At 39.3% G+C, this 12,892-nt stretch overlaps 1 protein-coding gene across 1 annotated transcript in view; it reads right to left on the minus strand.

Moving 5' to 3' along the window:
* Positions 1-12,892, minus strand: part of FMN2 (formin 2) — a gene marked incomplete at both ends in the record, with an annotated part of 159,210 nt that overhangs the window by 97,404 nt on the left and 48,914 nt on the right. Inside the window, 3 exons of the mRNA XM_082306194.1 lie at positions 6,105-6,249; positions 7,292-9,045; positions 12,289-12,321. Of these exons, the coding sequence (XP_082162320.1) occupies positions 6,105-6,249; positions 7,292-9,045; positions 12,289-12,321 (1,932 nt within the window). The remainder of the gene's footprint in view (positions 1-6,104; positions 6,250-7,291; positions 9,046-12,288; positions 12,322-12,892) is intronic.

Below are 12,892 nucleotides of genomic sequence, written 5' to 3' on the forward strand. Positions count from 1 at the left end.
GAGAGACAGGAGAAGAAATGCGTATTGCTATCTCCATATTTTCTTCCTTTCTTCTTCCCTTGATGTCATCTAACACTACAACGTCCACTGCACTGAGCCCTTGCACTGAGAGAGTCAGAAGCACCACGGAGAGATGGAGAAGAAAGTATTTGAAAGGTGTAGAACTGCTGGCTACGGAAATGCGAGATCACCAGCCTCCCTGGAAAGATGGCTGTAACTAAGATGCCTCTACTTGACCGTGTCAGGTACAGCAAAAATTGTACACAGCCCAGGGTGGCAGCTATCTTTCTGCTGGGATTCAAGATCTGGGTTATGCTTTTTAGATATGCAGCTTTCAGTCTCACAGAACAGCTGCAGCTCACTCATTCCAACCCAAAGGCTATTTTTCTCTTTATTTGAACAAACTTTCAGTAAGACCTTCCCCTGCAGAGGTCTTCCAGAGCATAGAGAAACACAATGAGGCCATTGTCAGACACTCTACATGGCTCCTCGGTTACGAAATGAACATAACCTTTCTCACCCATACAGAATCTGTAAGCAGCAGCATCTAAAACAGACCGTTGCATCAGCAGAAGCTTTCGGTGCTAGTGAGGATACATGAACAAATACAGAAACCCACAGAGCTCTTAGGTTATAAGATGAGTTTGCAAGATTGTCAGATGCCAAGTTCATATGTTTGTTTTTAAACTTGCAAATATATGATCCAAAGAAAAGAAAGGAAGGAATCAAGGAGAAATGCATGTGGTTAATAGAGGACACCAACCTGGGAAGCCTGAACAGGTAGAGGTATTTGATACATAGATGCAGTCAGGTAAAACTGTGTTTGCAACAGACAACTTTGTAGATACAGTTACAAAACAAATCATATAATAACAAAATATGCAATAAGCCATATAAAGAAGAGAATGAGAGGTAAAAACAGAGATCACATTCATACAGCATCTCATAAAAGAAATTATTCTTACAAGCCAAATAAGTGAGCTATTATTTAATTTCATAAATAAACTTAATGACATGATTTATTATTTGCTTGTATAAAAATAAAAATGATGCATCAGTCAAGTCCTCTAAAACTCCTGTCTGGGCGGGCAGCAGAACCACAACTGTATCTCTGGAGAGTACATAAAATTGCAGCAAATGGTTGTGCCATTGGCACAGGTAATAGATCAATAAGTGTGGATACAGAAAGCTCCTTAAGACAGTGCTTCCACTGTTTGCAGAGGGAATAAACCCTCCTTTTCAGAAAATTATTTTTCCCTTTATGTCATTCCTTGTTAATGAATAAACATGTTAACTCAATATGGCATTTACCTTATTTACCAATTTATACTTATTTTATGTGGCATTTTATTTCTAGGGGTATTCTATTACCAGAGCTTCTTTATGTTCAACTTAAAAATTAAAAAATGCTGAGATCATTAACTGAACAGTTTTATTGATACATCTTGTTTGCATCTAAGGCTTTTGAAACAGAACGAAACTTTAGTAACCTATTATTTATTTTCTGGGATGGAAGGGGGAGATTAAAATCTTAATGTCAATAGATTAATAGCGGACTTTCCATATGAGAATATCTCTAACATTTTTATTTCATTTACATGAGAGATTATAAACACGTGGTCTGCTCTTGAAAAGCTCATTGCAGTTACATGTATATTATTTTCCAAAAATACAGGTAGAGAATTATCAGTAAGGCTTATGACTGTTCAAAAGTTAGGAAGGCAATCTATGCAAGTCAGCTCAGCCCCTTCTGTATACTTATTATGCTGACAGTGATATCAAGATTTTCCGATTATGTATCATTTTTCCAGTGAACCCATTCAGTGCACATTGGCCAACATTCACTATGTAAGTAAATTTTTAATATTGCATTTATCATCATTCTTGAGTATGTGGCCTTAATCATGAGACTATCCTTTTTCTTCCTACTTCACTAATTACATGTTTTTTAAGTGCTGCAACAACCGATAAAAGCATTTTTTCCCCTCAGGTAACAGCTTCATTTCCTCAGTAATCATTATGAACTGTGCTCATTCCACACGGTCCACGCTAGCTACGGAAAGGGTCCTATGAAAAATACTATTCAGCCATGTAACCAAAACTAGTATTGTAACTACATGTCATGGTTGAACAAGACACTCCAAGAACGAGTTTTCACCCTTTGCTAGGGTCAAACACCATAGATTTGATGAGATCCACTATGTGCTGAAAGGAACATCCAGGTCAAGAATACCCCAGACTCACAACAAGTTTCTGAGAGAAATTACTTTAGACAGAGTGAGAGATGACAAGAAATCAGACCTATTATGCTCTATATTTCCACCTGTGAGATCTCCTCAGTGCTTCACTCCCTCCCCAGTTACTCATCTTAATTTTCCTTTGCCTCTCTCGGCCCCTGTTTTCCAACCTGCCAGTACAAGGTTAGGAAAAATCTTCAGAATTATACGTGAAGTCTCTCAACTGAATTATACGTGAAGTCTCTCAACTGAATTATACGTGAAGTCTCTCAACTGAGATATAGCCTGTAGAGTGGCAAAATTTAAGAAACCCTTTACACAACTAACAAGCCGTATCTGATAAAATTTTTCTGTATTTTCAGTCTATGAAACTATGTGGACATGAGCAAACCCAGACTTTGTTTTCTTTCTTAACATTGGCAAAATGAAGGAGACACCCAATGGGGGGGAGGGAGGGGGGTGGGAACCCAACCCAAAAAAACTTGCAGTCTAAAGACCTAAATTTTGGCAAAGTTATAACAATAGGGACTTATAATGAAAGCCAGACCACTTTAATAGGTAGCAATGGCAGCCCCACCTATAATATAGCCCATAAAGGACTTTCTTTGAAGATTTAGTAGGCATTCTCATTGAGTGAGCCTGCACATGTTTACAGCAGCTGAGAATTTGACATATATGTAGTAACAGAGCAAAATAAATCACAGCTTTTGCCATAGCACCAAATGAGAGACAGTAAGAATAAAACCAGCTGCATTCACAAATAAATATTAACACTTCATTTTTCCTCTTTCTTTAAAGTTCTGGAATGGATTTTAATGTGGCCTTCATTCAATGCTAGATGTAATATTTATTTTTTTAAAGCATTATTGATTTATATTTAATTTATTTGCAGATGATCATGCCAAAGAAAAAACAATTAGAACCAATACTTGGGTAGGATGAAATTAACTCAATCTTTAACTCAAAAAAACCCAAGACGACCCACAACAATATAGATAATTTTACCACTTAGAAAAGGGTCACCATTTAGAAATAATTATATCATGCGTATCTAGCATCATACACAAGCAAACATATGCATATACTCTATGGCATACAGCATCAGTAGCTCTGTATGCAGAAGAGCAGTGTACTCCAAAATAATTAATCTTTCACCCACTAAAACATCCCTAAACTATCAAATCTTTCTTCAGATTAGCTAGAATTCCATCCCCCCCCACCATGTGGCCTCCTCTGTAAATATATTTTTATTTCAGCTTACAATAAAAACATTGTTTTATTAAAATCAGATGTTTACATACAGTACCAAGTATTTTATGCATTTCAAAGTTATCTGGGCATTTTTTCCTTACTACTATTTCCAGTATTTCAAATGCAATCCGTCCAAGCAATACATCCGCTCAGCACACCCGCATATCAATGCAAGGAGGAAAACCAACTGCCAGACTAAAGCATTTCTGGAAAGCAGCAGAGTAAGCTTTGCAGGTCCTGGTTCTGTTCCGTACAACGCTCCTCTGCAGCTCAACAGGTGACAGAACACATCTGCTTTGCATAACACGTCCCTGTAAAAATCACTACAGAAACACCATTTGTAAGATCTTTACAACACCCGTAACTATCATAGAAGCCATGTAAGTCAGTAACCACTTAAACAGCACTTGGTGTTCCTATAAAAACATACTTGTGGAATTACAGCCATGCTTTCCCCAAATAACTGTTTCTTCTGCTAAACATGGATGGACTTCATTATCCAACTGTTTACTGCGGTATAAATTAAGAGAATTTTAAAAATGAAGACCTGCATTCCAAACTGCTGAGGTACATAGAATATATTTGTGAAGCTGTTCTACTTCAGTTGTCTCATGTCAATACTATGAAAAGCCCAAACTGGGTTTGCACACATGAACATTTAACTTTGACATCTGCAATAAATGATAGCTCTAACTGTAGGTCTAAAAAAGCCTGTGATTATCTGTTTGGTTGATCTTTTCCCCCCAGATACTACAGTTCAACAAATCAGGCTTCTCCATTAGGCAATTTCTCTCTCTTTTGGAGAGCAGTACATTCATTTGATCACCAGAGGAAGAAAAACACACAGGGGATTCTCTTCGGTCAAATTAGGTGACCCACAGGAATGTTCTTTCTAGATGACGGCACCTACTTAGATTGCCTTAAACTTCTTTGTGGAAATTTCTGTCATAAACAGCTTGTTCTTTTCAAAGAAGTTAAGAACAATCAGTCATTTTCACTTAGTTTTATCTGCATTTTATTTATTTACTGACAACATACCTAAATTTTTGTCCTTGCGAGAACAATAAATACTCAGTATTAAAATCCATATCTAATGTTTATTCATAATCGCTGTCTGTCTTTAACCACTGTTTATGTTACAGAATTAAAGTCGTCATTTCTACTCTGTTTAGAGATTTGCATCACCAAATCTCATGAAATGCGAGTGGACCAACAGTTCATAGGCAAAGCATCAGGTATACCTTTGCACTCCTTTTTTTACTTAAAGAGCTGTCATACTAATTCAGTTAAGAATGACCATTAAAAGGGCCTTTTTCTAGAAGCAGGGAAGAAGAGCAAAGGTCTTACACTTTGGAGATTTATTGCAGGACAGCAAGGTAGCAGCAGCACCATTACCTTTCCTCACATCCCAGTTAGTACAGCCTAGTGCAGCACACAGGCATGTGATGAACAGCCATACGAGTGTGGTTGAACTATCCTTCCCATCCGTCCAGAAAAAGGTTTTATTCAATGTCTTGGGATAATTGTCCGAACTTCACTACCAGTTCTGTTGCCTACCGCAGGCTGTCAGCACAGTAAAGAGCGCCTGCACATTTATATTGCTGACCAAAGTGTGTCTGTGGGGGCAAAATCCCCAGAACTACTAGGTGGAGAAGTCATATTCAAACATAAGATGTACTGCATGGAGATTTTTGAAGAGTCTCACTGTACATTCAATGTGGAAAAAAAAAATCTTGTATAGCATTAACCTGTATGTTAAAAGATGAATGGAAAGAACAGCGGAGTCTTGAATTGAGTACAGGAATGTGAAGACAAGATAAAACAAGAACTTTAACTGCTGTTTAAGATTCTACATAAGAACATTCTCCTCTATAGCCTGAAATTTTAATTGAAAATTAATTATCATACAACCACAATTCAATTTTCACAGAGATACCAAGAAGATTACAGCTCTCTAGTCATGTAAATATTCAGATTCAGTTCTCTTACCCCAGGTTTTAAAATTCTACATTTAAAATATGTTTCCTATGTTTATTTTATTGTACACCATTCCATTTCAAGAAACCAGTTTGATTAATGTTGGATTTTCCCAACTGTGCTCGTCCTTTATTGTATGCATAAACTTCCTATTCACTATATATATAAACATAACACAAACTTAGAACTGTTATGATTGGTATAACATTAGGACTTAGATTCTTAAACATAATTTTTCTCTGAAGTCATGGTAATTCATATGCAACTCATTATTTAATTTATAAAATTAACCAGGATAATTTATATACAACTTATTGCACAAGTGCAGTCAATTTCAAAGCATCATATGTGCACCTAATTATTTTATTTTGTTATTTTTTAAGTGGTAAAGCAAAGATTTTTTTTTTTTTAAAAATACATACTTGAAAAGTAATTTATAAAAAAAGGAATCTTCGGTCTTTAACACATATAGCTTTGAAACCCATCCTACATTCTCTCCTTTTCTTATGTTTCTACAGTGTGTATATATATATATGGTAACAATTTCACACCAGGCAAAATCCGTCTCAGCTGCATGCAAAAATCTGTCTTTATGTAAAAACCAGCCTAGAAAAGATCTGAAATTAAATGAGTACTCACTTGTTTAGTCTTTGTTTTTGTAATGGTGTCCGAAATGGGTTTCTTCCTCTCTTTAACAGCTGTTTTAGAAAACAGTTCTTCAAACTCATGATAATCTATGGAAGGCTCTTCAATTTTTTCCCACACAAGTGAAGCACTAGAATCTCTAAAGTTAAGCAAAAGACCTATGTAGGGCAACGTCAAACTAAATAAGGTCATAAATGGAGGAATGAAGAAAATAAAATAGCAGCAATTTAAAAGCTGTTGCCTAACTTCTACTAACAGCATTTTGATAAGATATACTGTTGATTCTCCCCCATACTTCTTTGTTTGCTTCTTTGTTCACACACAATAATGGTCAGGCTCATTTATATTCACCCACTTTACGTACACAGGAATATAAATAGGCTATATATAGGCTATAAAACATACAGACATGGACACAAAGAGAAGTAGAAATAGACAGTTATCTGCAGACCACCTGTGTGACAGTGGCAAGAACGTGAAAAAGAAAGAAATTAATCATTAAATAACAGCAGAAGGGTTTTACAATCAGTACGCAGAAACATAAAGAAAAGATTAATAAGGAACTTCTTTTCATGACCAGGAATGATATCTTATAAACAAACAAAAAGCATCAACAACCAAAAACAAGTATATCAAAGTAAGGGCTACCAGAATAGCTTTATGCTGCCATGCAAATAAATTGCCTACTGAATGTACAAGATGAAAAAAAGGATTTCTAGGTCACTGGAGAAAGGAAAGAGGAGGATACAATGCGTTCAAGCATACATTCTAGAGGGAAGACACAACCAAAACTTGCAAGCTGCTCCAGAGAGAGACCAACGCTATCTTGAAAATTGAGGGGAGGCACAAATACGACATTTTAAACACCATCTCACAGAACGCTTAGTGGCACACAGTCACCCCCGGATCTCTGATCAATGTGTGGTACGTAGCCCCAAAGGACAGCTGAAAACGCTACTATAAAAGAGCTTCCATGTGCAAACAACGTTACTCAGAGTTTGTGTACTCAAAATAAAATGGGTACCCATTTATATAGCCAACTACAAATAAACTCCTGTTTGCACTGAGGTTCTCTCAAAGACCTGCCTAGCAGTAAATAAAGACTTTTGCTCATAACATACGACACTGTCAGGACAGCCATAAAGTGAAAACACCACTCTCCTCACAACTCTACAACTTACCTTTTACTGTGGAGCTGAATTCTTGTCCAGTAAAGAGGTTTCATTGGCCGAGAAGGCTCTATCACATGTTTCCTGCTCCCTTTCTCCTGATTCATCCCCATTGCAAATAAACCAGATGGTAACGGAGGAGGAAGAAACCCGCAGACCTGTGGGGCTGCTGGGTAGGTGCTGCCCTGGGCTGGCACTGGAATGGGTGGCGCTTCTCCAGGCAAAGGTGGTGGGGCTGGAGGTGGCATCCCCAATCCAGGCAAAGGAGGGGGTGGAGGAGGGATACCAGCACCAGGCAGAGGCGGTGGAGGGGGGACACCAGCACCAGGCAGAGGCGGTGGAGGAGGTGGAGGGGGGACACCAGCACCAGGCAGAGGCGGTGGAGGAGGCGGAGGGGGGACACCTGCACCAGGCAGAGGCGGTGGAGGAGGCGGAGGGGGGACACCTGCACCAGGCAGAGGCGGTGGAGGAGGCGGAGGGGGGACACCTGCACCAGGCAGAGGCGGTGGAGGAGGAGGCGGAGGGGGGACACCTGCACCAGGCAGAGGCGGTGGAGGAGGAGGCGGAGGGGGGACACCTGCACCAGGCAGAGGCGGTGGAGGAGGAGGCGGAGGGGGGACACCTGCACCAGGCAGAGGCGGTGGAGGAGGAGGAGGGGGCGGGATGCCCCCTCCAGGCAGAGGTGGGGGAGGTGGTGACAGTCCTGCTCCAGGCAGAGGTGGTGCTGGGGGTGGGGGTGGCATTCCCAGGCTAGGTAGAGGAGGAGGTAGGGGAGGGACACCAGCCCCAGGTAAAGCTGGTGGTGCAGGCGGAGGAGGGATGCCCCAACCGGGCAGAGGGGGTGGGACTCCTGCTCCGGGCAAAGGTGGTGGCAGACGTGGTGGTGGGACTCCAGCACATGGGAAAGGAGGGGCTGGAGGCAGCATCGGTGTCTCCCCACTCGGCAAAGGTGGAGGAGGAGGAGGGGGTGGTGGCATGCCCGGCAAAGAGTGGTCCAGGTGTGGCGCTGCAGAAGGAGGGAGTCCTGAGCCGGGCAAGCATGGTGGGGCTGGTACTCCTGCCATGGACATGGGAGTGGCAAGGGAAGGGCCATGTGGTCCAGGCAGAGGAGCAGCCGCTTCGGTGGCTGGCAGTGATGGGGGAATGCTACATGTAGGCTCTGGGGGCAAAGGAGGAGGATGTTCACTACAAGTCACATCTACAGTACTTAGAGGCTGATGGCAAGCTGGCATTTCTGTCTCTCCTTCAAATGTACGGGACAAGTTAACTTTGGGTCCTGGAAGAGGTGACTGTGGTGTACTCTGTACTGATTGGCTTGCATCCAGTGGCACCGAGATTAGCTTCGGCGACAGAATTAAAGAGATTTCAGAACAAAATGTGGGCTGTAGTTCTAGAGCTGGCAATTTCTGAGTTGGCCCTTCACTTTTGCCCCCTTCTAAGTGTGGGGGGGGGGGTGGCTGTGGCAGTGCATTGGCTGAAGGCATTGTGTGTGTTAAATAATCCTCCGTTGGTGATGTTTGTACAGATCTTGCTTGTGACACAGTCCTGGGTACGGTCTCCTTTCCATTTGTTTGAAGAGTCACACTGCTGAGTTCCCCACAAACTGTGTGCATGTGCTCATTTTCCTGCTCCCTCCTAGCAGTCTGTACCTCTGCAGCAGGGAACTGTTTCTCTAGTTCTGCAATTTTGGTCCTCAGATCCTCAATAGTTTGTTCAAGTTGTTGGATGACACTGGCACGCTCCTCAGACTTCACCTCAACATCATCCTTTGAAAGAAAATACATATATAATCAGCACAAAAGAGAGAACATTCATCACTATATAAAAAAATAAAATTCAGATCAAGAATACTGCTATTCCAGATGTTCAGAAATAAGCCAGTTGTGACAAGCCTTTAAAAACAGAGGTATCATTTTGGCTAGCTGCATCTTACAGTGGAAGAAGATAGCTTAGGAAAATTACTTGCTTCAGTATGAAACTACCTTCATCAGTATGAGTGTCTTTTAGACTGAGATTATATTTGGCAAAACCAAAAATCAGCAGCAACACCTTCCTCCCCCCACATACGCTGACCAAGAAAACAACCAACCACTGAGCATAAGTACTGCAAGCATTTGTATACACATGGATACGCAGACATGGCAGTGGGAAGGGCACTTCATTACTTTAATTCTGTTAACTGAAAAATATGTCAAGTGTTTCTTCAACGGGATGCACTGTGCATAACAGACTCAACACACTACTGACCGCCGGGTTTCAGTATACACCTTAATGACACAATACAGATTAGGAATGCAGAACATAACTGATGTGCACTTCTCAAAAAAAGCTCAGAACAGAGTAATTATGCTTTTCTCCAGCCAGCATGCTTGGGAAGGAAAAGAAGTAAGGCAAAACTAAGGGAGAACTTTCCTCCCACCCAAAATTTGAAAATCCTCTGCCAAGTGACAGACTGTGAGTAACATTAGAAAAGCTTCCTGTCTGGAATGGTTATTCTGTATTTGACAGCTTCCACATTTTCTATATCTTTCTCTGAAGCATCTGATTCTGCCTGCTATAGACTGAGTAGAGGAACCATTAACCTTAAATGGCACAGTAATTCCTACATTTTTAAATAAACACCAGTGACAAACTGTAATAAATTTAATGGGTATGTGCTTTTATCAAAAGGTACCAAAAGAAGCAACCTAGTCCAAAAATAGGCATTTGTGCTTATTCAGGAAAGCTGAACAGGAGATAGAACAGACAAGACTTTACAACACAAAATCTTTTAGTAAAGAACTTATTATTTTCTAGTTGCATGAACATACTTTTTAGTACTTTATTTCCTTTAAATTTGGAATATTGGCCAGCACTTCAAGCGTTTCGTTGAATTAAGTTTGTCATGCAACAGGTTTCCCAAGTGGTTACAGCAAAATAGTTTAGTGCCTTTTAGTTCCCTTTCATAAAATCATAAGCTTAATGGATGAGACTGCAGGCTTACTTCATAGAAAATCTTTCAAATATTCAGATTTTACAGGTCTTGTAAAGAAGCCTACAAATAAACATACAATACCTGATATACTAATTGCCTTGATTTGTTTCAGGAAGATGATGTTTTTCATCTCATCCTTTGACACATGAAACATTTAAAAGGCATTTTTCTTTCTGGAAAATGAAGTTGTAACTTCCAGCTGAGGACTATTAATAAAATACATGTTCATTAATACTTAAAAAAGTTGTTTCTGCACAGAATGGTTTTCAAACATAAAATTTCAATTTTGTGTTTATCTTAGAGTTTCTCAGCTGTCCTAAAGCAATCCCAGAAGTAAAACAGCAACTACTACATTTAAACCAAATGTTCTTTGATTTTGAAGGACCTTTATCAAAACTTCTAATCCCTTACATTGTTTTACATTTATCTTCAAAGTTTAGTAGGGAGACCTAGTTGTAATCTGTAACTTTCTGTTCAAACTGCTATTCAAACAAAGAACATCAAAAAAGTTTTCCAATGAATAGTGAAGGAATGAACACAGCAGACATATTAACAAATAGTATTATAACAAGGAAAAAAAGGCTGAAAAACAGATTTCCATTACAGACTACTCATGGCACTTCAATCCACTCAGTTTCCTTTAATAACTCAATACTTCATAGCAGCAACAGTTTTGTTGAAGAACTTCATTATAAAGGAGAAAGAGAATATTCTATTACTCCTTTTTTTCATCTGCTCTTATCCCCCTACCAGTCATCTGCAAATACAATAACAAGGCCTATCAGTTCTTCCAAAAGCAACATTATCAAAGGAAATGTGTTCCTAGGATTATTAAGGCCACACACCAGTTTTCAGTTATTTGAGAACAAATCCATTTTCCCCAGACTGTAACTCTTCTAAGCTCACATTTTACACTGTAAGAACACTCCACCAAGGGTTTTATGACAGATACAGCTTCCCAATTCTATCTGAATTGGAAAATTCATTCCTGCCACAAACAAATGGAAGCCAACAGGATTAGACACAATATTATATGGTTTTGAAGAGATTTGCCTTAATGATGGCTGATCTCAGAATAGGTCACTGTTTTAAAAACTCCTTTACTCAGGAGATTGGATTCAACTTTTCACAAGAAGAGGTAATCCTTGAATCCTGAAATTCTACTGGAACTACAGGAAAGACCTAGAATTCACTGTTTTACAAGAGAATTTACCCTGCAGACCATGAAATTTCTTTCAAGAGAAGAAGTATTTTTTAAAGTTAAAAAAATTGGGCAATTAAGTGAGATGATTAAGCAATTCAGACAAGAAACAAAAATGTATTGATGAATTAAAGTGACTTTTAACCCTGTGCCCTAAGAAACAATTTTTCTGCTGTCCTTCAGACATGACATTTCAGACAATCTGGTGATTTGCTATTTGTTATTACCTAGGAATCACCAGTATATCCAGGTTTTCACAGAAACAGCGTATTATGAACAAACAAGACTTTGCTGCGAATGCAGAGATATTTAACCAGAGGAAGTTACATACTTTAAATTTATTTGGTTTAAAAAACAAACAAACCAAAACCAAATCAAAGCCCCGGTATTTATATGCTTCAGTAATTATTTTAGATAGAGATATTTTTCATTTTGACTTTTAAGATGCCTTCAGACTTGTTTAATTAGATTTCTGCCTTTCCTCTAGCAACAAGTTTAAAGTCTTCCTCTAGATCAGAAAGGGCTGTATCAAACAAACATAATCCATAGCAAGTTTCCACTATCCTCAGAAAGGAAGGAAATTTAAAATATATATAAGTCTAATCAGAAATGAAAATTAGACAGTTTTCTTAAAAGAATAAGCAAGGGAAGACTTAATTTTTCACACATGTAAAAGACGGTCAAAAGGTGTTGACAAGAACCAGAAGACCCAGATAAAAAAAATACACATAATGAAAAGAAGGTTCATTTTTAATCCAAAGGACAATTCTACAGGAGAAACCTACAGGGTTTAAAAAAGATATGAGGGAACTCTGTCTTGCCTAGAGTTCTTACCCAGGACCCAGGTACTGTGGAACAGTCTTCTTTCTGTAAAGAAAGAAAGAAAGGTGGAAGCTTAAGCCTTGCTTTATCCAGGTGACTTGAGTGTGAAAGACGTGAGCAGGAAAAAAATCCAGAGCTGTATGGCTATAGAATGGTGGCCAGCATTTCTCAAACAGGTTGTACATGTTCCATGCACAGTGAGTTGGATGCTCAATCTGGGACTGCTGGACTGACTATGTTTGTGTTGCACTGATAGGCTTGTATGTGTACAATATCCAACTGATCTGGGAATACTGGCCTTACTGTATAAAGGTTGTACACCTGGATCTGCACGTGTACCAAAAGCCCATACATTACATTCAATTCATTCCAATCTTGCCATATTTTCCACATGTGCATATCAGATGTCCAGCATGAAGCTGATCTATGGAGATAGAACATGCCCAGGATCTTCAAACATGTAAAAGCTCAGATTACGGCTACCTTCTCTACTGAGTCTGACATCCTAGTTACTCAGATGAGTGACTGAAACCTACAGACCCTTCTATAACTAAATTTCAAGGCAGAAAAAAACCCACACATCTGTGAAATTTAGCCCTAGTCTATATGTACCTAC

This window comes from Platalea leucorodia (assembly GCF_965183815.1).
Source record: "Platalea leucorodia genome assembly, chromosome: 3".
NCBI classification, from domain to species: Eukaryota; Metazoa; Chordata; class Aves; order Pelecaniformes; family Threskiornithidae; genus Platalea; species Platalea leucorodia.